The 27,688-nt window shown below is 37.8% G+C and overlaps 1 protein-coding gene across 10 annotated transcripts; it reads left to right on the top strand.

Moving 5' to 3' along the window:
* Nucleotides 1-490: 490 nt before the first annotated feature.
* DAZAP1 (DAZ associated protein 1) lies at nucleotides 491-25,792 on the top strand. 10 transcript variants are annotated; one of them, XM_026064863.1, is made up of 14 exons: nucleotides 491-1,580; nucleotides 4,561-4,601; nucleotides 5,032-5,198; nucleotides 5,540-5,605; nucleotides 6,259-6,369; nucleotides 9,352-9,400; nucleotides 11,450-11,578; nucleotides 13,946-14,028; nucleotides 17,372-17,525; nucleotides 19,036-19,065; nucleotides 19,461-19,601; nucleotides 20,257-20,439; nucleotides 22,392-22,525; nucleotides 24,798-24,886. In XM_026064863.1, exons 1-13 carry the CDS (start codon nucleotides 1,546-1,548, stop codon nucleotides 22,514-22,516), a joined length of 1,314 nt encoding a protein of 437 aa, XP_025920648.1. In that variant the 5' UTR covers nucleotides 491-1,545; the 3' UTR covers nucleotides 22,517-22,525; nucleotides 24,798-24,886. The 10 variants fall into 10 exon arrangements, with proteins under 10 accessions (XP_025920648.1, XP_025920650.1, XP_025920647.1 ...); XM_026064865.1 differs by having other exon boundaries at nucleotides 501-1,580; nucleotides 22,437-22,525; nucleotides 24,798-25,792; XM_026064862.1 differs by lacking the exon at nucleotides 22,392-22,525 and having other exon boundaries at nucleotides 1,245-1,580; nucleotides 6,262-6,369; nucleotides 24,798-25,792.
* Nucleotides 25,793-27,688: the final 1,896 nt, after the last annotated feature.

Genomic DNA, 27,688 nt, shown 5'->3' with positions numbered 1-27,688 from the left:
ATATGCTACAGGACGTAGTTCACTGGAACTGTGCTAAGAAAAATGATAGATATTAATCAGCAGACAATTTTACCTAGGCAAAGAGTTTGTGCTTCTGTGAGTTTCAGCTCCTTTTGAATATCTTTGCCTGCTTTCTTACTGATTCTGAAATTAACTGTTTCGGTGACAGATGTGTTTATGGGAAAAAAGAATAAATTGGCAAGCAAACTTTTGACAGGAAACTTGTTGAAGTGGAAAACATGGGTTGATGAGACTTCATTAATGCCTGCTCTATGTACTGCAACTTCTGAAAAGTAATTATTCCAGTTTACACTGTAGAACTGAGCACTTGTGATGAAAGCTGCTTCTTCAGATAAACTCTGTTTATTGGTTTCTTTTCACATGTTTTACCATGCATGCCCTCTTTGGATAAAATAGCGTGTAAAATCTCAGAAAGCTCTGTCCAAAGGAACTGGCTAGTGTTTTGTATTCTCATCGGGCTCATACTGAGGAATTGCTTTAAATTCAGTTGAGGATGGACAATAGCATCCTTCTGACATTTTCTATAAATATGTAGCTTTGTGGAGGTGTGCGTTTCTGAGGGTGGTATAAATAGGTATGAGGACAGTGATCTTGGCAGACTCAAGCTGATGGCATAATTTTAATAACTACCAGCCTGTACACTTCTTGAACAAAAGGTTTTGTAGAAGGTCAGGAGGCAGCGTACCTAAGACCTTAAGAGCAGGTTGGTGATATAAGCTGAACAGAGGAAAACGAGCAGTCATCTAGCATTATTACTTCATACAACTGTCTTGCTTCGGACAACTATCTTCCATAATATTGCTTCTAGGTTTTTGTATTAGGCAGGTGGATTAGTTAACTATTTTGCATTTGCTCAGGGGATTCAAACCAATCCATCATGGAGTTGAAGGCCAGGATGGTCCTGACTTTTGGCATTCTATAGTATGCATATAAATAGAAGCGATGTATTTACATACAGCTGCAGTAGTTGACCTTAGGAAACCCTGTTTTTTTGTTTGTTTAAATGTAGGTAGGGTGACTACAAATAATTAATAATGGAATTGGGAGGTTTCAATGACCATTAACTGCAGGGAATCTTCCTTCGTTGCAGACAGCTTGATGTTCTGTCAGAACTGCAGCTGGTATTTTAAATTGATCTTATGTACCAAACTGTCAAATATAGTTTAAAAAAAAAAAAAAATCCCAACCTGTGGTTGATCAAGAAAACAGCTAACCCATAGTCATGAGCTGCATGAAAAAATAGCTAATTTAATGCTATATTGAGTTTAAGGTTTTCTGTGTTATTAGGAAACAAAGCTATTTTTTGCAGAACTTACCATTCCCTAAAACTGATAGCACAAGAAAGAACAGACTTTGTGTGTGTCCTGTATGCAGGGATGAAATATAAGAAAGGGACAGTTGTGGAGGCTACCAGGAAGTGTGGTGATGTCTGTGTTGGATGAAGAGCAGTCTTCTGTTTTGCTGTTGCTAGAAAACGACCTGTTGCTGAAAATGTATTGGTACTGAATAGGCTCTCTCAAACCCATGTCGCAAACAAGATCGTTGCCAGTAGACAGGAGGTGAGGGGGAGTTTTCCTACCTTATGAAAAACTTCTCATTGTGAAACATGCAAGTAGAAAAGACTTTCATGTAACTTGTTCAGTTTCTGTTGCAGTTTGGGAATGGAAATGGTTGTGTGGGGACTGGATGTCTTGATCTGTATTAAGTAGTCCTGCTTCCAGAAAGTGTTGGGTGATAATGGCTTTTATGTTCTGCTTGTGCTATTATCAGATGCATTGTGATAATGTAAGAGTAGATGCAGCCAATGTCTTCTACAACAATACAAAAATTGTACTGTCCATTGCATATTATCACTTAAATTATTTTCTGCACTGCTTAAGAGGACCTTCTGATGATCTGTGCTTAACAGTTGGTCCTTTTTTTGGAAGGATGAGGCTTATGTCATCTATCAAGTAGTGACTTAGAAATAAAATTTGCCTAGATAGAGCAAGACTTGTATGTAGCATGTAATATTAAATCTAGTCATCCATTATTTTCATATGTAGTAAACCTGCACTCTTAAGACATTGTTTTATTCATTGTTGATTGTTGCATTACAGTCATTATATGATGAAATGTCACAGAAAAATGAATCAAAGTGAAAAAGGACTACTGGTTTCTTCTTTAAGCTGCCCTGCTACCCAGGAGCTCCTAGTTGCAAGGCTTTCACTTGACTGATGCTCTGTGAATTAGCCATAGTTAAGATGACCACTGCTGTTAGGGAGCGGCTATTTTCTTACTGCAGTTAGGTGCTTCTGAAAAAAGCCAGGTGAGAAGAAGTTAAGTTTATTTTTCATTGAGACAGTATTTTTCTTAGCTGTGAATGAAAAAGGGAGCACCTTAATTACCCCTTCTAAGGTACATGTTTTCTCACCCTCAGCTCAGTTGCAGTTATACTCTGTCTGAAGGAGAGTAGAAGACAAAAGCAGAAGAAAAGCAATAGAGGGCATCCTACAAAGATAAACTATCTCAGCATTTTTATATACAGACCTGTAAAACTATTAAGAGAAGAGCTCTTAAGTTGGTGCTTCTTACTAAAAAGGGCCTAATGTTGAGTTGGCTTTGAAATAACTTTTAATTATAGAGTAAACTAGGGTGTGACAAAACTTCCATGCAAAATAAAGTTGATAAAGAATTGCAAAGCAGGCAGTCTAGCATCTTACCGCTTGTCTTCTGTACACTTATCCAAGTACTTTGGCATGCTCTAACATGATACGGGGTGCAGATTTAGACTCCTTTTTTTTAAGAAGATTGTATTGACTCAGATTTGTCCTAAGTGTGGTGTGTGTTTCAGGCTTATCCATGACTTTCTAGTATATTTAGAGATATCTCTGAACTAGTGATTGTAAGATGGTTTCACAAATAGTTACTGAATTAATGCTATTCTGTTACTTAGTGCCTGCCTCACAAGTTTTCCTGCCATCTTAGGCTTGGACTTGGTAGTTTTGCTTTCATTTAACTAGAAGATGATGGTAAACAAAAGTAAATCTGACTTGTCTTTCTAGATGAGTGAAGAAGTAACACATAAAAGGAATGGATGAAGTTTTGTTTTTGTTTTAATTAGCAATTTGAGAACTTTTCTTTACCAGGTCACTACTTTGTTGGAGAATGCAGGGGGAAGGAAGCCTGAGGGCTAATTTAAGCTTTTTTTTTTTTTCATCTGAGGATGGAAGAAATTCAATATTCTCTAACTGTATAATTGGGTAGAAAAGGAAGTATAGAAAGTATAGTATATGCCTGAATCTTTAATTACTGCATCTAGTTCAGCATCCTTTACTGTGGAGTCTTAATTTCTTTTAGTTGTGATTCTCATTGGGCTTTGACCATAAGGCACATGAAAATTTGCCAAATCATATTCTAGGGCAGATACATTTGATTGCTTAGTGCTTTCAAGTTGGTATAAAATAAGTTTAATAACTGTTAACATTATTTTTTGTATGCTGGTACCTCTAAATGTAGGAGATGAAAACAGCAAACGTGTACATTTTAGCATTTGGCATTGTTTTTGCTACAATACATGTTACAAAGGGCTTTAGTAACTGCACTGCTGGTGTATGCCCGAACAGCAAAATAATTTTTCACTTAATTAGGTTGTTGGTTATCTTTCTTATAATGTTCAATGTTTGGTAGCAAACGGATGTAGGAGGGCCCAAACTGCTATTCTTTGAACTCAGTTTCAGAGCCTAACACATACACACCTCTTGATCATTAATCTGGGATTCAAATAGTGAATGGAACTAGTTACTTAAACTATCTGGTTTTCTGTGAATTTGCTTTATCGGAAGTCATGAGTTTTGTTTTGGTCCTTGAATTGGAACTGCGTGGACTCTGCAGCTGCTTGTTTGTTCTGTTGCTAAGAGAAGTTGGGAAAGTAACTTGGAGCTAATGATCCAAGCCTTGTCAGGAGTCCAGGCATCTCATTTTGGATTTGAGGGAAGAGGGATAGGGAAAAAAAAATTAACCCAGTAAAGCCACTTCATTATAAAGTTGTTCTTGGATCATTTTTCAATAAATTTCAGTGATACATAGTACATTCTGAACTGTGAAGTGTTCTGTGTGGGAACTCGCTTCTGCCCCAAAAGAGCAGGTAAATGTACTTAGGATGATGTTGTATGTTGGGGTTTTTTTTGGCTGCTATAATGATTTCTTAAACCCTGCTTCCTCAAATACCTAGAAATAAGAACTTTGAGGAACTTCTGCTTTTCTGATGTCTTTGTCATCTCTTTTCATAAAATAATAAAATGTATTCTTGTAATAAGCGTACRATCCTCTGTTCATGCTTGTGGTACATAAAATGAATGCCTGAGTTTTATGTGAATCTTCATGAAACAGAAGGTAGTTGTGGCAAAGAATAGTGTCTTTCTAGTGAAGAATAGGCCTTACAGTATATTTTGGAGGCTTCAGGACTGCCAGAGCTATTCAGAATAGCTGACTTTGTTACATAAAATGATGCATCTTCTGTGTAGCACCCTATTTACCCTATTCAACCTTCAATTGCAGAAAACTGTTTGTGGGTGGCTTGGACTGGAGTACAACGCAAGGTAAGCTATGTATTCTACAGTCATTGAGCCAATCCTTTATGAAGAACAAAATATTGTATGTGTATTTAGCTTTTCATCAGATAATGCTGTTGTAGGAAAAAGAAAATTTGGATGAGATTATTGCTGTTCTGTGTTAAATCATAAAATTTTCTGTACAGAATGGGAAAGTATGTTAATTACTTTTTTATATTTTCTACTAGTGTTTATATTGAAGTTTTTGTCAGCTCATTAGAAAATGACAACTATTAGGGCATTGATTTACTAGGATGCTACTTTTCTCTTGCCTGAATGGAATTAAAGAAGTATATACCATTTGTTTAGAGGAAGTAAAATTGAATCTTTTTTTAAAAGATAATTAGGAACATAGCCTGGTAAAGTTAATATCTAATATCTGGTTCTGTTTAATATATCTTTTTTTTTTTTCTAACAGAAACTCTTCGGAGCTACTTCTCCCAGTATGGAGAAGTTGTAGACTGTGTAATAATGAAAGACAAAACGACAAACCAATCTCGAGGATTTGGATTTGTCAAATTTAAAGACCCCAACTGTGTTGGAACAGTACTGGCCAGTAGACCTCATACGTTAGATGGCCGAAATGTAAGTTGTTTGTTGTTGTGTGGTTTTTGTTTGGTTGTGTGTGGTGATGTTTGTTTGGTTTTGTTTTTTTGTTTTGTAACTGCTTCAAAGATCTGTTTTAAATTGTAACTTCTTATTTGCAGGCTGGATAATGTGAAAGTTATCTGGCTGTTAGTTTTAATTATTTATTGTAAGACAGCTTTAACTCAGTGATTTGTATCACATTGTAAGGCAATGTATGGGGATGGCTTTTATCAGAGGAGTTGAATTTTAGCAGAGCTGTCTTTGGCTGCCTTAAACATAACTTTATAGAACAAAATGTTCTGCAAGCTCAGAACTTACCAAACTGCAACTTCTTCCAGATTGATCCAAAGCCATGTACACCTAGGGGGATGCAACCAGAAAGGACACGACCGAAGGAAGGATGGGTAAGGAAAGAAACTTTTGTTGCATTGATATGTACCTCTTTCCCAAGTTTTGGCTAGGCTTCCAGCAGTTGAAGTGAATTCATCTGGATTATATCCTTATCTTAAAATTGAGAGTCAGTGTGCAGGCCTCAAATGTAAACTGTCATTCTGAAAAATAACTCTTATTTAGATGTTGTAAGACTGCAAGTATAATACAATTGTTCATGAACATTTTGGGTTAATGATGGCTGATCAAAACTCAGGGTGATGTGTGGGGTGGGTTTTTTGTTTGTTTTTGTTTTCTATCATCAATACTTTTGGCTGAGTTCCTCAAATTCTGAAACAAGTGTCTGGAAGTCCACTCACAGGACTGAGATCCTCTTTTAGCCTACTTTGCACCCTGCAGGTTAATATGAGTTCATTAGAAAGTGAGTAAATGGCCTCAGAATATTGTTCCTAGTTCTCTGACCTTCCCAAGAAAAGAGTGGGTTATAGCTGGAAACACTAAATTTCTAAACTTAGAACATGCAGTTCCTTCACTTTAACAAGTAGTAGGTTTCAAGCCTGGAGATTGCTCTCCCCCCCCCCCCCCAAGTCAATTTAAGTGTAAAATGAATAAAGTAGCCAACTTAATTGTCCTTCTGATTGTTTTTTTTTTTTCCTCTTTGATTTAGCAGAAAGGATCCAGGAGCGATAACAATAAATCAAATAAAATTTTTGTTGGTGGGATTCCTCATAACTGTGGCGAGACTGAGCTCAGGGAATACTTCAAGAAATTCGGAGTGGTGAGTCATTCAGAAGGATGGCATTTATCAATTGGTTACAAGAGGCTTTCCCTCCCCACTGCCTTTTCTCAGACTTTGTTGAGCTGTCAAATTTTGGTTTAATTTATACAAGCTACTACAGTGACATAGCGAAGTGTTTTGTGATAAAGCGTAGTAACCATTCATCATCTTGAAGTATCTCTTGCTGTTTGTCAAAATCTATTGCTCTGATGCACGTAACTTACTTTACATCTTCTGTCTCCTCTAGTTTAAGTCTACCTGATGCTACATTACTCTGTCCCCATCTTGTGAAGGAAGAACCCTCCTTAGTTCAGTTGCCTTTGAGAATAGTTATTACTCTTTTGAATTGTTACCTAACTTACAGCTCTGTGATTATGAAAACTTTTTGTTGAATCCTTGGAACAGTAAATACTTCACTGAGCTTATGTCTAAGATCCTTTTCTTTAAGTGTGCAGATAAGCTAAATTTTGCAGTCTCCTGCCATTGTTTTGATAACACTGGTTGCTTTTAAAACATCATCTGAAATCAGCTGAGTTCTGTTCTGTCCCTACAATCTTCATTCAAACAAATGATAAACTACTCATGTTATTGCTCTTCATATAACTGTCTTTAATTCATTTTATAACCTCAGGCTGAGAGAAGTATATCTTCAGATTTTTTTCTGGTTAGTCTTAGTTTCCCATTTATCCCTACTATTGTTCCCCTTTTTCCTTTAAGAAGGTAAATTGCTAAACGAAATTGCTGAACTCGGCTGTGAATAAAAAGAAAATTCAAATACTTAGATTGGCGATCTTGAATTTAACTCAGACAATCTTACTATACAATGGGAGTGAGCTTGCCATCTTTTGAGTGGCTTTTGGTATTTTCTTTTGAGTTTAAAAGTCAAAAAAATCACCATTATGATCTCTTCTTAGCAGTAGCAAAGGATTTGTTGATTCTGTTTCAAGTGGATATCAACAGTACTGTACTTACAATTTGATTAAGATCTTAAAAAAAAAAAAACCTATAAAAGGCAATGGCTAACAACTGTTTCTTTAGTTTGAAAAGCTGCAACAGACTGAGTGTTATAAATAAAAATGGGGAGCATGTTCCACAGTTGTGGAGCATAATTTCTAAAGGCTCTTCCTCACAGACTTATGGCTTTCCAATTCTGACCTCTGGATGGCTTGGGAGATACAGGGTTAAGTTCCACCAATTATAGAAGGCAGCAGCCATTAAGTGTAAGTGCCTTTAAAAGTAAGTAGTAGAACTTTAACAATAGTATAGAAATTGGGAAGTCAATTTAGCGTTCTTAATGAGTTGTGTTCATTCAAGTCTCTCTGAAGCAGGAGATCTTAGATGTTATGTGGCCACCCCAGTGAAGAGACAAAAGCAGCTTCTGATTCTCAGAGATGGGAATTGTTTGATAAATAAGACCTATGTGAGGAGGGGGATCCAAAGGGGGGAGGGGGGGAAGTCTAGCACTGCCACATGGTTTAACAACTCAGTTAAGCCCCAAATGGGGATAAATCTCAGTCCTTAGCATCCAGTAGCATCTATTCAAGTGAGTATGTGTGGTGTAAGAACTTGAAAAGTATGTTTTTCAGTTGTCAGTAAAACGTGGATTTGCATCAGATTTTAAGGTAATTCAGGGGATTCATGTAAAAATATTCAAAGAGAAATTGACTTTAAGGTGAAGATATGATTCTATGAGATCATATGCATTTTATGACAGCTTTTCTGCATCTGTAAACTTTAAAGGTCTTTGAGCTATTTTAAGATTGCCTTTGAAATAAACACTGCATCTCTGTTTTTGTTTACATTATAGCTCATAGTCATACTTATTCTGAAAACATTTTTGAGAAAGAAACAGTTTTGTTAAATATTAGACACAAGACAATACAGAACTAGCTAACTGGACTTGTTGTGCATCCCTGGAATATCTTTTAAACTCCAGTATTTTTTTATAAATTGCAAAATAGAGCAGTCTTATCAGTAGGGTACAGTTGTCCTAGGCTTTGCATTCAGTGCGAAGTGGGGACTCCATGCATTCTGCTTGAATTTTGCATGATAACTCTGCAGAGTTTAATTGGATTTTTTTTTGAGTTACTATTGACACATTTAAGTTTGTGGGGGACACTTTTGGGAAGCTGTCCTCTTGCGTTGCTCATGCTTTTGTCTCTGTCTTGGAGAGTAGACCCTGGCTCACGAATCAAGAAGTCTGTTGGCTTGAGAGCCCACTGAGGAGACAGATTCAAGCGTACATCACTGAAGTATTGGTCTGCTGTGCACCTGTTCTCTGTACTGGATACTTGCTCATTTTTGACTTAAAACTTGAGTATGGGCCGTTTGTCACATAAAGTAGTTGTTCAAGTCTTGAGCTGTACTAAGTCCTTGAAAAACTTGCAGTTCCTATTTTTTGTGTTTGTGGTTCTTTAATATAGTTAAATACATGCTGATACTGATCATCTGTAGCTTAAATAGCATTACAAAAAATGTTCTAAGGCATCAGTTTCTAATTGGTACTCTGCCCCACACTGTTTTGCAAGTAAGCAATTCAGAAAAGCTGGGCAAATTTTTTAATGTGCTTGTAGTAAAAGCTGCTTTTCAGGGTGAGGGTAAAAATGTATGAAAATTGAAAAAGTAGTCTTTTAAGAAGTTACACTGATGAATAGAGTGTTGAATAACATACCTTTGGGGTTTTCTATGGGCTATAGTGTGAGTATAAACAGTTTAACAACCTTAATGCTAGATTAAAATCTGAAGTGTGATGAGACCTTAAAAAAGCAAAAATGTAGCAGTGTTTGGGGCTTTTTAGAACAGATGAACTCAGAGAGCAACATTTCCAATTTATTTGCACTGTGCTATGACAGACTGGTATCGATGGCTACATTGAGCATTTAATTGCACTTTGTGGACAGAGTGTGAGAAACCAGCCTGTAGTAACTACTTGTAACACTCCCCTGGTAGCATAGTTAGTAGAATTTCTCTTCTTTCTTCCAGGTCACTGAAGTTGTAATGATCTATGACGCAGAGAAACAGAGGCCCCGAGGTAAAGGCTGATCTAGTTTGTCCTTGAAATTTCTTCATACTCTCCTATAGTCAGATGGCAAACTATTTCACACCATCAGAAAAGGTAGATTTTTTTTTTTTTCTGTGTTGCCTCAGGAAAAAAAATACTTCACTGGGCAAATACCACTTTAAGTATAGACACTTCATCTACAGCTTCAGTTGGTATCTGTGCATTTAAAGTCAGATGTTTCATGTTCATTTTTGTTTCTTTGCTGGTTCTTAGTTGAATGAAATTTGATACTTGAGCCACTCCTGTGGTTTAAGGTACTATTGGCGGGGGTGGGGGGGAAATCAGCAAACTGACTTTCCTCCTGTTAAAGGTATGTTGATGTCTGTAATTGCATGGGGGGTGATGGTGTTCCAGTTCAGAGTATTTCTGAACATAAGATTAGAACAGAATCCATCCATAATGCTTTTTGTTTTGGTTAAATGGCTTCACCTGAAATTCAAGAAAAGCACTTCTTAAAATTACATAAAATTGCTTTTGAAATGTGTATTTTGAATGGGGCATGTAGTGCCTGTATGCTAGACTGCTTTTTTTTAAAGGGGAAAAAAAAATAATCAGCTGGAAGTTTCACTAGGCTATTTAATCAAGTCTGTAACCTTTGGTCAAAATATGAAGCAAGTTTCATGTCATCCACCTTTCATTGCATCAGTCATCTGTTTGACAATTAAGAGGCAATATTTTTAAAAGTACATGAAGCTTAGTTGCACTGACCACCTTGTAGCATGTTCTACATGCTAGAGAATAGTTTGCCATCTGAACTTTCATTTCTCCTCTGACTCATTATTAAGAATATATTCTTCACTTCATATTTATTAAGCTGTTAAGTCTTAGTTTTATTTTTAATTTAGACATACATCCTTAGTGACATATTTAAGTGTTTCATAGTAAAGTATGGTAATGTTAAGTAAGTTCTCTTTTTATTTTTTTTTTTCTTTTCTCTCTGTGAATTGTTTGACTGTGATTAACGATATCTCTTTAGATTTCTTCTCTCTAGGTGATAATTTATCACAGAGGTACAGGCCAGTTCCACAGTCAGAGGAGGGACGGGCTTTGTCTTTTATTGGAGTGTAAACGAAGTTTCAATATATTTGTTTTTTGTTTTCTTGCCTTAGCTATCTTAATCCTCTTTCAACAGATGTCTTCTATTTAAGCAGAACATAAATTCATCCATTTAAATGTTCTAGAGCATCTCATTTTAAATAGGGGAGGTAGTGGAGACCAAGATAAGTGCATCTGAGTATAATTTGTGGCTAAGGTTTTGAAATACTTCAGTAATTGTTGCATCATCTGTATCTTTGTAATACTTATCCCAGCCTTGCAGCCTCTGAGAAAAAGGTACTAAAACATCATGCGTGGTCTGGATTAATGGCTTCTCCTGCTTAAAGCTTTACTAAAAAAAAAAAATGCATATATGTACTAGAAGGCTTCTGGTCCACTCACAAAATTGTAGTTTAAAGCAGAAATGACAGATGTGTTCAGGTTTGAAAACCTGCCTGTCTTCAGTCATTGAAGGGTGCAATGTACTGCAGAATATTCTTCTTTTATTCCTCTGACTTCTTAAACAGTGGTCTTGAATCCTGTTCTTTCATTTTTGTTCTATTAGATTACTTTTCATCATGTGGTAACTAGCCATCATCTCCAAAAAGGCTTTGCTAGTCTCTCAGAGAAAGCTAGGAAAAAATTTCTCAGTTTATACTCAGTACTCCTGTTTGTGCATCCCAGAACACATTTTATCTTGCCTTCTCTTTCTACTCTGCCTTCTGTTATAGGTAGAATGCTATTCAGTCTGTACACTTGTCCTTTGAATGTGATGCCTTCAATGACTACATATTAAATTTTAAAAGGCCACTTCACTGCCATTTTCCACTTGTATCATTCTGATTTTTGCCTCCTCCTGTTAACTTTACCATCCTTACATTTTGAACAGATTTACTGCATGCCATTTTACTAGTTTGCTGATAGGAGGAGGGCAAAATTAGCCCTGTTTACTAATCCCTGGTAGCAATCTTCTTCTACCTTCAGCTTCTTACCAGGACACTGGGAACCAGATCCTCAGCTACTGTCTGAGCTACGGTGATACACTTGAGGTGATTTTGTATCTTCAGTACCCAAGCCTTGTTTCTGCTTGCTCACAATCCCTCACCTACTCAGGTTAGCTCTCCTGCAAGCTATATTTCATCAGAATTCTTTCTGAGTCCAAGTGAAAGCACAGCCAAACTTGTTGCACCTTAAAAAAAATATTAGCTTTGTTTGTTGCAGTCTTTGCTTTTCATGTTTTCTATTCTTGGCTAAACCAACAACAGTGAAGTAATTTACAGGTTCTTACTGTGTTCTGTTCCTCCTGTTAGCTCCAATCCAGTTTTATTGTTCTTTTCTTTAGTCCACTTGGATTCCTTCTAAATGCAATTTGTTACTCTAGTCTTCAATAAAGTTCTTCAAAAAATAAAGCTACTGTATGATATACTTTGTCACTTTTACAGTATTTAAAATTTGTCAAGTTTCATGCTCCTGGAATTTTACTGTGTATTGTATTCTAATTTCTTCACTGCTCCTTATCTTGTGGTGCTTGGCCCTTTTTTATGCTTTTTTTTTTCTTTACTGGCTTCCTCAATGACCTCTTCTCCTTCCTTCTCCCTTTCCAAACCACGTCCCAATACCTCAGTCTACTCCCCTCCTTGAATTTTCTCTGCAAAAAGCTAAAGGAGCAACCTTCATGTGCAGATGATATCCATCAGTTTTCTTTCCCATGTCTTTTTAGATAGAATGCTGTAATACTAAATGTGTGTTTTAATATTAATACTTTTCTTTTTGCTCTAATACTTAGAATTCTAGTTAACCTCAGACAAATATATTGTGATGAAATGCTGCCCTCAGTTGTGAGGCTGCTTTCATCACAGATCAACAAAACTTCGTTTATACTGCCAGTCTCTTGTGTGTGGGAAATGCTAAGTTTTTTCCTTTTTATTTTATTTTAGTGATGTCTTTTGCTCTTGTTGCTGACAGCAGAATTTGACCTGCTGGAATCTATTTTGGCCTGTATCTTTGTGTATTTTTTATATATAAACCTTCTCTACAATAGGCCTCTTTGGGCTTACCCAACCCAGTTGGATAAGCTTAGAGAGACACTAACTGTTATAGATAATGTATTTCTGTTTAACGCTTTAGAGCAATATATGGCTGCTGTCAGCACTAGCTGCAAAGCAAAATGCAAACCAAGGGGGAAATCTTGGGTTTCAGAAAAGCAGAAATGCACCCATGTTCCATATGCTTTTGATGCCGCACCTCTTTTCTTTCTAATTTTATTGCTCTACCCTTAGCTAATCTAAAGAATGGCACAATTTATGTACTGCATGTATTCCTACCTTTCCTGGGATTTGGTTATTACACCAGCAATGAGTGGTTGATGGCATGAACCAGCCTCAGTGTTCTGTGAAATTAACCACTATTTTGCCACTCTCTCGGCAGTGTCAGCAGCTACAACCTAATGCAGTGGTTCTCAAAGGGTGACTGCAAAAAGTGATCTAATCACGTGGCTTTGTCTTATTTCCAGCATCCTCTACAGGCATCACACCCCCCTCCCCCACTGTCTTGTAAAAAGCCACTTGGAGATAGGAACCAGCTGAGTTGCCATCACTAGAGCTACTCATAAATGACAAGGGAGTGAAACACCCTTGGGGATCTGGAGCAGTTCATAGCAAGGTCTTGAGCAAAAAGAGGGGCTGGAAAGTATACATACGTATTGAAGAGAAAAGCAGCAAGAGGGATGAGAAATAAATTAGATTGAGAGACATAACAGTAAGTCTTGTGCTCTATATAAGCAACTCTTCTTTATTTGCCAGAGGATGCCATGTTTGGAAGGAGTAATGTCCTTCCTTAAGTGCTTTCTATAATAAGATGTGGAAAAACTTGAGAACCTCTGATCTAGGTTGTTAGTTTCTGAAGCTTCTCATTCATCCATGGAGTGGTAAAATTTTTCATGCTTTAACAACTCCATTTCAAAAGTAACTCTTATTTTCCAAGGCAATATTCCCTAATTTGAAAGAGTGTGTTGAGGGATGGGAGGAAGTTGCTTTGCAGCTTTAGGTAACGGATAGGATAGGTTTTCCTTGGTATCCTAATTCTGATTCAAAGACAGGAGCAGCAAAGTTGCTTGACTTTAATCTGCTGTCCACAAATACCTTGTTTTTAATCATGTGGCACAGTTACACTTAGGACTACTAGCATTTTTTTTCCATCTCCTGATAGGTGGGTTAGGAATAAAATCAAGCTAAAAAACAGTTAACTAGCTCAGTTTGTAGGTTGCATGTGTGAAACCAAGATGGGGCATTATTTGCCTAATTATAGACAGTATCCATTAAATTTTCTCAGACTGACTTTTTTTTTTTTTTGAAAATTTAACACAAGTCTTGGTTATCTGAAACCCCTGCTTGAACCCTTGGTCCGCCCCTAATACTGTTCATCATCCTGTTTTGTGTCACAACACCCTGCTACCTTGATTCACTCTTCGTCGTTGGCTAGGTTTTGGATTTATTACTTTCGAGGACGAACAATCAGTGGACCAGGCTGTCAACATGCATTTTCACGACATCATGGGCAAAAAAGTGTGTAGTTGTAGTTTTATTTTACCTTAAGAAAGAACCAAGTCTTGGGCAACTGACAATTTCACTGGCAAACAAAGTTTGTTTAGTTAAGCAGGAGAGAGTGTAAATCCAAATTCAAGGCTTTGCCTGTGAAGATGGGGAAAGTCTTCTGAGTTTGCTTAAAACAGGTAAGAGAAGCAGTTAGCTTGTGCCTTAGCCCATAGAAGGGACCTAGATCTTGAAAGCCTGAGAACTTAGGCTGGTAGGTTTTGGGGTTTTTGTTTTGGGGTTTTGTTTTTTTTCCCTTGACAAATTGGGGAGGCCTTGTGCTACAGACCTGGGGGTTGCTCTGATTGAGCATAACTTGCTCACGTTTTGAGCACTGCCATGTGCTGCTTACGTGCAAGGATAGAAGTTAGTTGTTGTTCCCAGCTGTTCGAAACTCTGAATCCCAGTGAAATCTGAGTTGTTCAAGGCTTGGTTTAAGATACCACTCCTTCAGATGTGTATTTGATATTCAAATTTCGAGGCTATTTGAAACAATCTACTTATATAATCTTGTACTTCAAAAGAAAAAAACATCATGAAGGATTGGTTTTTTAAAAAAAAAAATTGGGTCACTTACTGTGAAACTTTGATACAAACCCACGTACTCTATATAGTATTTAACCACAATGCAGTTAAGTGACCTCTGGTTGTTTCATCTTCATACTGTGTTGTCAGCAAATGGATGTTTGATAGGGAGGAATTTAGGCTTGCTTTGATGTTACTCAGCAAGGAACATGCTTATACCTGTGGAAAAAAAATAAAAGCAAAAGTAAATTGTTGGAGGACACGTAAGTTTTATATAGGGAAAATCATAACTTCTGAAAAAAAAGTTAACCGCAGGAAATTCTGGTAAAAGATAAGTCCTTGTAGCTTTACAGCTTATCCAGAATTTTTAAAATAAGCATTAAAACTGTTAAACTTAGAGTGAAGATATTTCAAGGAAACCCAAGAATACTGTCATTTTTCTTAAATTCTTGCAATGTAAAATTTTGCATTGTCTGTTAAAGTCTTTATATTTTGGTATTTCATAAGCATTTATTTAGCTGGCAGATGAAATGTTTTTGCATATCAATGCAATTTGTATGGTTAATTATTCAAAACAGATTGCTTTTTATTCCTAAGAACATGTCTTGGGGTTGAGGAGTGGGCTAATTTCTTAGTAAATGGAAATAAAGCAAAGGAAGCAGTGTGCTTATGTAATCAAGAACACAGTGTGTGTGTTCTTGATTACTAGTGTTTTCCTCTTTTGAGCAGCTGAGCACTCCCATTTGTGTGTAGATGTACTGACAAGAGTAAATTTACATTTGTATGTGTATGAATATATCTTGTGTACGTCCTCTGATCTTTTCTTGAAATTTCCTCAAACTTACAAGAACCACTTAAATGAGAGGTCATACCAGAAAGCGTGCTAAAAATACACAGGAACAAAGGATAGCGTAATGGTTCTGGGAAAGTACGGAGACCTCTTTGTAAGCCTTCAAAATGTCACCTCTTAAGCTGCCAGTTCTCAGAATGTATCAGTGCTACTTCAGAGTTCTCCAGTGTTTCCCAAACAATCTCAGTACCAAAGTGAAACAGCTTTTTTTGTTGCTTTTATTCTTCCTTTTAATGACAAACAAAAGCAGAAATATGCAGTGTTTCCTCAGATAGGAGTAATGGAGAACATCTCATTTTGGGGGGTAAACTGGATTTTAGGCAGGTGTAGAATTTTAGCCTCAATGCTATGAATATTGCACAAGGATTTTCCAGTCTTCAGTTTGGCAGTTCACCACTTCCAAATGTGCACTGAAAAATTAATGGAATTCTTCCGCATAGATTAATGAACTTCTGATATTCCACTCTCTTCATTGACTAATACTGTCTGCTTTAAAAATGCTATCTCTTTCTTTTTGGTAATTAAAAAGGTATTGCTGAAATGAATCCGTATGTTGTTAAAAGGAAAAAAAAAAATTAAAATTGCAAGGAGGACTCTGCTTTTGTAAGCAATAACTGAATTCCCTCAAGGCAAATGTGTTAAGACTCATTAATTTGAGTCCTTTGAAAAATTCCCTTGGTTCCTCTCTAGAAGGGCCTTCAGCTGACAGAGATTTGGTTACTGTCATGTGTAATGTCCTTGGGGCATCTGCAGTAGGGTGGGGGTGGGGGGCTTTGTCCTTGCCTTGTGCCTATTTCCTGTTTATTCTCTGACATGAATGGTTTTTAAGACATGGCAGGAAGAATTCTGAATACTTTATTTTTCCATACTACTCAGGCCCATTGATGACTGAGATTTATTTTCTTTGTACTCTGGCACCCATTAAAATTAATCATAAAATAAAAAAGACTTTAATTCAGCATGCATGAGTGCTGAGAGTGTTTCATTAAATCAGAAACTGGATTTTTTTGAGAGGTTTATATTGAATGTGCAGCTTATTTTAAGTAGGTCAAATGCACTTACTCGATGGCTTGGAACACTAGGACATTTTATCTTTGAATAAAATAAGTTAAGCACTGTGGCTTACTAATTTTAAAAACAGGAAGGCTTTTGTCACTGACTTAACACAGTATGAAGATTTGCTTCTTATTGACTCAACTGTCCATTTTTATTACTTGCATGTTTGTTTACTTTTTTGTTAGATGTAATGTAAGATTCTCTTATCACATCCATTCCCTCTGACATTGTTTGAGTTAACTGAGATTCTTTAAGCGTTAGCCTGGGGAAGGTAAGTCTTTATCTTCCATTAGACATTTAAATAAAATCTAAGTAAAAGAAAAAAAGAAAAAACAAATGTGTGTTTCTCAGGTATGAGCAGAACTGAAATTGTAGTTAGATGGGGTGGGTTTAAACTGTAACTTTCAAATGAACCCCAAACATCTTTTGAATGGTTAAAGCATTAGTACCCTTTTTCAGAGCGTACTCTTTACTCAGTTTTTTTTTTTAATGGAAAATATCATCTTTGCAATTCCTGCCTTAAATGTTAAAATAGTCTACAAATTTAAAAGATTATGCTTTTTTTTACTGAAGAGCCGTTGTAAGAGGGTACTGCTGTTTTAAGATTAAAGCAAATGAATACTGTACTATGATGGAACATAAATGATTTGTAGGATGTGTTTTGTTTGAAATACCTCAATAGTAGGATTTATAATGTCTTACCATCATATATATTGTACCTGAGAAACATTTTAAATTACTGGCCTTAAGTTTAATTATTAAGTACTTAGACATAAGTCATAAGATGCTAAGTGTAGTCTTAAGTGTAATTAAGGGTGTGTGTGAGGGGAAGGGGGGTATATTAACCTACACCATTTCTCCTAAATGGTAACTCTGTTTGTTTAGGTGGAGGTGAAACGTGCAGAACCTCGTGATAGCAAAAGCCAAACTCCAGGGCCACCAGGTGCCAGTCAGTGGGGAAGCAGGATCATGCCAAGTGCTGCCAATGGCTGGGCAGGTCAACCCCCTCCTACCTGGCAGCAAGGATATGGCCCTCAAGGTACTTTCTTTAGGCATCTCAGAACCGCTGTCCTATGAGATTCTCATCTTTTAAAACCTAATGATAATTTGGTTTTACTAGCAAATGATAGTATCTCCAATTTTATCAATGCTATCTCTGTGCTGGATTACTGGGTGCAGCACTAAAATTCTGTGCATCAGTCCTTCCAAGGACTGCTGAGATTGTTCCTTCACTTTTTTCCCCAAAAAACTTTGTTACACAGGGCAGAAGTCAGTGGGTTGTGCCGAGTCTAGCAAGTGTCCCAGAAAGTGCTTTACCTGTTCCGTTTGGTTCTGCCTTCCCCAAATGTAATCTGCGTGTTTTTCAGTAATATGGAGAAGGTGTTGAGAAAGCTGTGACTCTGCAGCTGTGGGAAAGGGACCCTCCTGGGACCGTAATTAAACTTTTTTTATGAAACATGGGGTTTCAGTGATGAGGTCTAAAGTGAGTTTCAGAGGACATTATAAGTAAAATTTGAAAAGGATGGGAGAAAAATGGATGTCTTGTCTTTGAATTTTATTGCTTAATGTAGCCTGGAAAAATAACAAGCAGCTATGGGGATAGCAGTGGTGCAGGGGAGCACTTACTGCATATAATTTTCTTGATTTAGCTTGAACCCTTCAGGGCTGAAAGGAGCAGCTGCTTGTTTTGGTTTTGATTGCCATAACCCCCCCCATCTCCACTGGGGGCCCCCCCCCCCAAGATTTTGAAGACAGGATAACTATGCTGAGTTCATCCAAAGACTGTTTTGATAACTTATGGAGAAATAAAGTGGTATAAATGAGTTACGTTTGACAGACTAGAACTTGCTTGCGCTGATGCATGAGAAATTTTCAGCCGTCGGGGGAAAGGGAGTGTCACCGCTTCATCTATTGCTACAATAGATGATACCCCAGCAGAGGGCTTGCTTGTTTCCCCATGGTGCTTATTAACTTGAAAGCTGCAGCTGAGGCTTTGACATTCTGCACAGATGTGCTAATCTGCAACTGCACAAATTGAGAAACTAGATTTTTCAGTGTGGTTATTTGTAGAGAAAGTGATACCCAATCTATGGGAAAGATTAATGTAAAACTTAAATGCCTTTATCTATCTTAATGCTGCAACAAATACAAAAGGAGATGTTTATGGTTCAAAAAATTCAAAAGTAACTGAATGATAAAGCTGATGTATTAAAAATGCTTTGGATGTATAGCCTGTTGCAATTCTTAGTCTTTTGGTATTTTTTATGTTATTACAGTTTTACATGTGGTGTGCTCTCAGTTCTTGAACACTGAATCTGATATGAGTTTGGGGATTGCTGTGTGTTTTATGCATTTTGTTGAATGATTAAGAGTCTTTTCAGAATTGCATACACACCATTTCTGGGATGATAAAAAATAAATATGTAAGGGACACTGGGAGGTTATCCAGTCTATTCCTCTGCCCAGAGCAAGCTCAACTTTGCTAAACCATTCCTGATTCGTAATACAGTGTCAGTGCATGTATAAATCAATTTTTTGTTTTGTTTTAGGGATGTGGGTGCCAGCTGGACAGGCAATTGGTAAGTAGGCTATGCAGGACTGGTTTAATAGACAAAATCCTACTGAGTGAGGGTGCAGTTCCTTTAAGAATTCATAGCGATTTGTGGATTTCTGTAATTTGTCCTGAAAGAATAAGGAAAAGACGGAGTTTTTTCTTAACAAATCAGTAGTGGGAGCTGAAATACGTCCCGTTGTTGCCAACTGCGTTAATTTGGTGTCCAGGAATTACGTTCTAAACTGAAATTATTTACAGTAGGGATACTCAGAAGACACGTATTTCCCAAAGTAAGAATTCACAGAAGGCCCAGACTGTGTCTGAAATTTACCAAACAGCTTTACCTCATTTGGAGAATGCTGACTTAACAACTTTTTGTTATTAAGCTGCTTTAGTTCTTGGTTTCTCTTAATTTTCTAGGTGGATATGGACCACCTCCTCCAGGAAGAGGAGCTCCACCACCACCACCACCATTTACCTCATACATAGTCTCTACACCTCCTGGAGGATTCCCGCCTCCACAAGGATTTCCACAGGGCTATGGCACCCCTCCACCATTTAGTAAGTGACGGTCAGGAGTTTGAGTACAATCCATTACTGAATTCAGTTTGTCCTTTGCTCATCTTTCTCTCGGCTGAGCTTTTTCCTCTGTGTTTTATGTACCCTTAGATGCTTTGGCTAGACTGGGTGTTCTGAGCTATAACCAAATATCAGTGTTTTTGTCGGTTACTTGGGTTACTTTTTTCTTGGATGCAATAATAATTTATGTTATGCTTTCTAGTTTAAATCTGCATTGCTAAAAGAATTCAGATTTATTATGTACTCCTATTGTGACATCTGTGAGAGAAGTTGAGATTACTGCATAGTGACCTGGGCTAGACACAGGCTGGGATTTTCAGAGAAGCTTAAGGAATTAAGGTCACAACTGGCATTGGAAATGTAAATAGGATTTGAGCACCTACCCCCTCAGGCTGCCTTTTGAAAAGGCTAGTCACAAACCTGGTTTAAAAAAAGAAAGCAGAAAATATCACCAAGCTATCCGGAGTTGCTTGTTCTGCTGTAAGGAAACCATTTGTTTAGGATATCTCCCCCCCTGCTGCCAAGGCCAAGATCTTGGATCTCTGTGGATTCCTGGTCATGTCTGTCCATCTCTCTCACATGCACAAAATTTGGTACCTGGTGCTACTTTATCACATTCTGTTTTCTCCTGCTTCAGGTTTTGGTTACGGTGCTCCACCTCCTCCACCTGACCAGTTTGCCCCACCTGGAGTACCCCCTCCACCTGCCACTCCAGGGGCAACACCACTAGCTTTTCCACCACCACCGCCACCATCTCAGGCAACTCAGGACATGAGCAAACCCCCAACTGCTCAGCCAGAATTCCCTTATAGTCAGTTTGGTAAGTAACTGCATGTAAAATAAACTCAGCTTGATCCCTCTCCCCTTCCTGCTTTTCTTTTATCATAATACTTGGGTAAAAAGTCAGTGTTTAGAAACAGTTTACTAACACTGAAGGCACTTTTATAAAGGATGAGAATGCCAGCTGCCAGCTCTCAAGTGATCCTCAAATCATCCAGTATTCTGGCCAGAGGGTATTTTCTTAACTATAAGGCATTGCTTGTTTCCTGTGAAAAGGTCTTCAGAGACTTGTGCAGTGGTAGGATAAGTCACTGATTTGCACTCTCCCTGAGTCTGTACTTAAAACTATTTTCTGTAATAGCTTCATGGAGCTAGTAGTCAACTTTTCCACTTAACTGAGTTTGTACAGATTGGAGAATAAATTTTGAAGAGTAGAATAGAATTGATTGAGAGGAAAGCAGTACAGGGTGACTGTAAAAACTGGTAAGAATCCAAGCTGCATGCTTTTTCCTCCCTTGCCCCCTGTTGCTTACCTGTCTACCTCAAGTTGTAGTTTTGTCAGAAGTATATAATGTTTAGGCAGTACTTAATTGTGCTGTACAGATAACGGTTTCAGATAGCTGACAGAAGACATTGATACAGCATGTTTTAAGCTAGGCAGACTATACTGAAAAAAAAGTTACAAGACAGGTGTTTGTGCTCCTGACTAAAATTTCTGCTTCCTCTCTATAAAAATTGGGAGTTTTTATTTTGCTCTTCCACCCAGTCCTCCTTTAAGCAGTGTTGTCCAAATAGCTGTTTGTGGTATACTCCCTTTTTTGAAGGCATTGTAATTGGTCATTTTTATGAAGTTGACTTCTAGCATGCAAAAGGCCCATGGTTTAAGACTCTACTGTTCCTGCACCTGAATGAGTTCTCCAGTTATGTTAGTGCATGCCTTATTGTTTCATTTAAAGTGCCTGCAGAAACTGTTATGAAATGAACACTTCATAAAGTTATTTGAATATATATTATTCATAATTCCAAAAAACATAAAATAGAAGACTTTAAAGAAAGGTTAGCCTTACAGAAGTATTTATAAAGCAAGCATATGTTCTTATGTTGATGGATTTGAAATGTTTTTAAATTTGGTTATGTTATAAACACAGTTGCTGTCATAGAAAGTTTTGCCATTGTGACTCAAGAGGAAGTTTTTCTTGTTTTGCCAGAACATGTCTCTTTGCAGACTTTTTTTTGAAGGAGGGTGGACCCTATAAATAAAATATGAACCCGTACACAATTGTTTATACTCAGCAGGTAGCCAAGATTCTGGATGTGATTGAAGTTTAAAAAGGATCTGTTTTTCAACATTGTAAAAAAATTTTTGGGTTCCAATATATGGCGTGTGTAGTACCACTTGCCTTTGCGTATTTTAGAAACCATATTTCCCAGTGAAATATTTCAAGTGTTTTTAGTTACACTCTTAGTATTGGGTGGGGAGGGAGGGGGGAGGGAAGAAGAGGTATGTAGTACTGCATTTTGAGTGAGGAGGTTTAGAAGGTTAGTTGTTAATACTGTAAGTGGAGTTAGTCTCTCACTTCAGGAGTGCTTTCCTAGCCTGAAAACTGCTTATGAACAAGAGTGCTAACAAGGATAGGGGTATTTAATATTCTATATTGCAACAGAATTGTCAACGTGTTTATAAAGCTACGTGTAAAATCTTCTAAACTTTTTTAAAAGAGCTTCAGCACCTCATGTGTTTGCAAATTAGTTAGCAGCATTGCTGTACAAATGGCAGTCTAGCTTATCTGCATGTATTTACATAAATGCATAAAACTTAGAGACTTTAAACAGGCACTGAGTTATCTAATCGTCGTGGCATTTTCAGATTTGTCCTGGCTTGACAGCATCTTAAATGCTGCTATGTTTACAGCTAGGATGAATGTAAACACTAGTAAATTAAACACTAACATGGGTGTGTCTCCCTCACCCTAAAAAATTATCTCTGTACAGGGCTCTCTTGGGGTTCGTCACCCTGGTCTCCTCATTTCTTACTAGGGCTGGGTACCTATTCTCAAGACCCTTCAGGCTACGCGCCAATACTTTGTTTACACTCTTATGGTCAGGCTGAGCAGTGAGAGATCTAGGTAGGTGGTGCCTATTTACAACCAATGCTCTTAATATATCTGCATTTGGGAAATTAACTTGTGTTTCTTGCAGGGTCTCTTCTTTTAAGAGGGTGGGGGGAAGTAATGTGGTTCAAAAATGTTTACTTTTGCCAGTAAGGGCGATATAGTTCTATATATTTGTTAGCTGGCTGAAGTGAAAACTTATGACTAAAATGCAAATGATGCTGCTGTTTACTTCCTCAGTTGTTGCATTAGCAAGGTTTTATCCTGTGTAATCAAACTGAATTCAGTTTCCATAAGCAATAAAGTGTAACTGTAATGGTTGGCACAGCTTATTTAGAAAGGCGAGTGCTCTGTGACAGCAGGTGAACTGTGCTTCACTGTGGGGAAGTGCTGGTGCAATCTAAGAGCTGTAAGAGGAATTACGAAAATGGAGCAAGAGAATACGTACTTTACTTGTACAGATTTATGCTGTAGGCTTCCTTTGTGATAAGCAATTTGAAAGCTCTGGTTTCTACTACTATATGCCATAGCACTATAGTGTACAGTGAGAATAACTTGATTTTTCTCTTCACTCCGAGCCCCACCCCTTGCTATACAATTAAATTGTATTTTTGGTTACTTTCTTATCTTTGTATGAAAAAATGACTGGATTAGCATTTTGAGCTAATAGAAGAAGCCTGTGATAGATGTGCTTTAAGGCTCATTAGTGGTAGCAAGTCCTGAGAGACAGGCAGAGCTTGAAATTGAAATACTGAAGACATGCTAAGAGACTTTGTTTTGGATTAAGAGAGTTAAACCTGCTTAAGCCTGCACAGAGAGAAGCAGAACTGCAGAAATGTACTTAGTAATTAGGATTCTTAATACCATCTTTTATAAAAGCAGCCTGCACTGATGCCACTATTATGATTAAGAGTTGTATTTAATTAAAGGTAGTTTTATTAAATTTCTGAATTCCTCAGTGTTCTTAATGCACATCTAGTTGTCTTTCGTATTGGCAGCAAGAATTCCAGCAAGTCTTTCATCTTCGTCCTTTTTCCCTATCCCCCAACTGTTACTCTAAACCTATTCTAAATCTGATCTTTGATACGGATTGTGTTGCAGAATGTTAGTCCCAGCCTCACTGAATAGGCAGAAGGACAGTTTGACAGGAGAGTAGAAGTCTTCTAATTCTGTAGAGGGAGGAAAATGAGAGAATTGTTGATTTACAGCATACATTAGCATAAACTTTGAGATATGGTTCCCTTTCAGATTTAAAACTGACAGAACCTTATGCAGTTTGTCATGGTAGTGGACATCTGGGAGAATGGCAATACCGTTGCTTATTTATTGTTGCTTATTTATTGCTGCTTATCTTTTGCTAGGTTAGAAGTACTGGCCACTTTCTGCAGTAGCAATAGAGGGGTCAGATTTTGACATGGAGTTTCTTTGAACTTGCCGCAAATACACTTTAGCCTGTTCTGTGTAATAAGTTTCAGGGGAAGCACATTGGTTCTTTTTAATGGCAACTTTGGATCAAAGGTTCCATTATAAAGTATTTAATGGGTGCAGTGTTCGCAGTCTTCTGGATTCTGCTCTACCAATTTTACCCCATCGTATTTCAGTTCAAATTTTGGAAACTGAGTCTTTCTTGAAAGAGAGGCTGACTAGTTAATTAAAATATATATTCAGGAAGCAGTACTTTTTAAAAGGGAGTTTAAGAATGCCTTCTCCAGTGTGTCTCTTCAGCAAAGGAAGTTTTTGGCTTCCCAGGGAAGATGGTGAAATTGACGGTAGAAAGTCAGAGTCTAATAACTCTGTTCAGTTAGCCTGAGGTGCTACAGTTTTAGTAGCTGTGAGATTTTCTGAAAAACATCTGTGTTACATCTTCATCTCTGCTGAAACTGCCAGTGCTAGTTTTTAGCAGAAGAACCTGCTATTTGGAGTGGATTGACAGATAACCAGCAAACCACTTTACATAAACATCTGAACAGCAGTAATATGATAGTTTAACTACCAGCCTGGGTAAGATTTTATCAAAAGCGAAAACTACCATTCTTTATACCTGCTCAGTACTTCTGTTTATTACCTATTTCTTCTATATGTGAATGCAGATAAGTGCAAGAACTGAAAGCAGCTGCTTATCTTAACATGTTAGACCAAGGTGTTTGTGGTTTTTTTTTTTCCTAAGGCTGTGCATGGTGGGGAGGGAGCGGCATTGGGTTTTGAATTTGCGCCTCTGCTGTTGTGTGTGTGCGTGCGTAGATGATAATGAAAGCTTACTGTGCTGCCTTTTTCCCCTTCTCCCCAGGATATGGACAAGACTTGAGTGGTTTTGGACAAGGTTTCTCTGATCCCAGCCAGCAACCCCCTCCCTATGGAGGCCCCTCGGTGCAACCATCAAGTGGCCCACCTGCAGGAGGAAGTGGTTTTGGACGAGGACAGAACCATAATGTGCAAGGATTTCACCCCTACAGGCGCTAGCATGTGCTGGCAATCAGGGAATTCTGTCCACATGGGGATATCTGGTACCAGCTGAACCCAGGAATCCCAGACTTCTGAACTTGTGACAATCACATACTTGATGGAAGAAAAAACTAACAACATTTTTTTGGGGGGTGGGGGAGATGGCTTCTGAAGGCAAAGCTGTGGGTGTTTGGACTGCAGTTTTTAAATATTTTCCTTTCTCTAACCCATCAGCACAAATAAAGAAAATGTCACTGGTTCAAACTACAGGGTTTTAAAAATGTCTTCAGCTTTAATTCAAAACTTCAGGTTTCTTTTTTTTGAAATTATTTTTCCTGAGCCTTTGTTTTACCGTATATTGTAAACTTTTATGTTTAAAGAAAAAATATATACATTTACAGATTGTGAAATTTTTAAGAGAAATTTTCTACTATGTATGCTGGCTTATTTTTTAATTTAAAACAGGGTTTCCGTTAGCACTGTTGGAAGTGAGGGTAAGTTGCAACCCCCTTGCTCCTGACATTAGTGGTGGGGCGGATGGTTCAGAAACTCTGGGAGTTAAAAGAAATCTACTGAGTGTATTTTGCTTTTGTTACCTGATGGTATAGAACTGGTAACAAGGCAGGTGCAGACTTGTTGACGCACAGAGTCACTTAAGAAGTGCAGTGTTAGATCTGTGCTTCAAACTCTTTAAAATCCTCTGTGGATTTCATTAGGGGTTAACGGAGGCCTTGTTAAGATGTAGATTTCCCTCAGGCAAAAGGTTTAGGTGCATTTTGCACTAACCAGTGATTACCCCTGGTTTGAATAAAGAGAAGTACATTTGGATTAGAAACACAAGCCTGTCTCCATTTTTTTTTTTTCTTTTTACAAAAAAGTTCCTTCTGAATTTTGGTTTTCATGAGAAATCAATTGGCAGCCTTGAAAATCATATCCTTGTAATGTCAGTATTACAGGCTTATGCTGTGCCTCAGTGGACTGTTAAGCTACTAGCCATGGATTTAAGTCAGTAATTCTTCATGCCTGCTCAACTTGTAGCCTGTTGATAAGAGAGTAACTTGTGCTGATGAAAGGTTGGGAATGGCATTGTCAAATTCACTTCACAGAGACTGAGAAGCCGTCACAGCTTTTGTTTGCTATAACCTGGATTGGATTTGACCTGGTGAGACTTGCGTTGAGTCTCCCAAATGTATTGGCCTGCATGTCATCAGAACTGCAGGTGGGTCTGTATGCATTGGGTCATTTGCATGTGGATATCGGGGATGGGCTTTGATTGAATGCTGCTGTTCATCTGACCTTGGATCTTCAAGGCACCTTAAAAATGCATTCTTACAAGCTACAAGGGGCACTTACAAATATCTAATGGGAGAATTTGTTCACCTCCAGGAAAATGCCCCTCATCTTTTTCTTTCCATTTTCCTCACCTTTGAAATAGAGGTAATTTTGCTGTTGAAATGATCTAAAGGTGTCTACCCAAGAGTCACATTCTTAATTTCTCTATCTTGTAAGACAGTGCACTCTCACCGCCTCAAATCCATGTTCTAGTTAAGAAAACTTTCTACTGTGTAACTCCTCTTTTGGGATGGTCTCTAATGGCTGAGGCTACCATAAGATGGGTAAAACACATGGGTTTACAAGCATCTTGCTGTGTAGATTTGAATCCTGTGCTTAGAGTGCCCATAACTCTATTTGGCCTGGGGTCTTCTGGAATACCACTTCAGTATTTGTCTCATATTTAAATGTGGGGTTAGACTCATGAGAAGTGAACCATCCTAATGTGATAAATGGGCACTGTGTACTGAAATTAGTCACTGGTTCAAAAGCAAGAGGTGCAAGCAGGAAGCAACGTACTGCGTGTTGTCTGTGCTTTATACATGATTCTGAGGCAAGCCCCAGTGTCAAAATTAACAAATCGGGCTTGAAAGTGCTTCTCTGAACGTTAGTTCAGGTAACTGTCTAGATGCTCTTGGCTTGGGAGTGAAAATGCATCTTTGTTGGATATGGTGTCATTGGTGCTTCAACTCCACGAAATGACAGCTGTCAACAGGAGATGAACTGTAACGAGTTCAGCCAGCCATGTGCAGCCGCTGCTTCTTTGAGTGGAGAAAGGACTGCAGAACTGGCTTGTTTTTCAAAGATTTGAACTTAGTTTTGCAGTTATTTTGAATGCACCCTTGTCCAAGGAGCATTGCCCCATGGATTCAGTGTACTGCTGGACATGCCTCAATGCTTGTTAGTCCTCTTTGCTGTCAAGGATCACTGGTAGTTGGGCTTAACTCTACAGGAACGTGTAGCCCATTAATTGTTTCAAGTTTAGCCCCAGGAGGGGGAAAAAAAATTATTTTAAAGTGGAATTATTCAGTGCTACTTGAAATTCAGGATCTGTTAGGATTTATCAGTGTGGCAATGGAAATCAGTAAGTTGCTCTTGGAAGAACCTTGATTAGTGGGTGGGTTTTTTTTTCCATAGTTACAAGTTTGTCTGGATCATACCAGTTACACTTGCTGTGAATCCTTTTGGTTCTGCTCCTTGTTTAGTTATTTACATGAGTGCAAAGTACACAGTGCTTCCATGCCAAAATGGAAGCTTTATTTTATTATTTTATGTTTTCTTTGCAGAGGTGTAATTTTTTTATCAGTTCATGCTCTGCTTCAGTGTGGTGTGATTGCTTTGACTTTCCAGTTGAGGTTTGTTTTCTAATTTATTGCTATATGAAGTATACCATGAACAATGGCT

Source organism: Apteryx rowi, unplaced genomic scaffold, assembly GCF_003343035.1.
Source record: "Apteryx rowi isolate R43461 unplaced genomic scaffold, aptRow1 scaffold_220, whole genome shotgun sequence".
NCBI classification, from domain to species: Eukaryota; Metazoa; Chordata; class Aves; order Apterygiformes; family Apterygidae; genus Apteryx; species Apteryx rowi.
The sequence above is the reverse complement of the archived record's forward strand: the minus strand, read 5'-3'. Positions and strand labels throughout refer to the sequence as shown.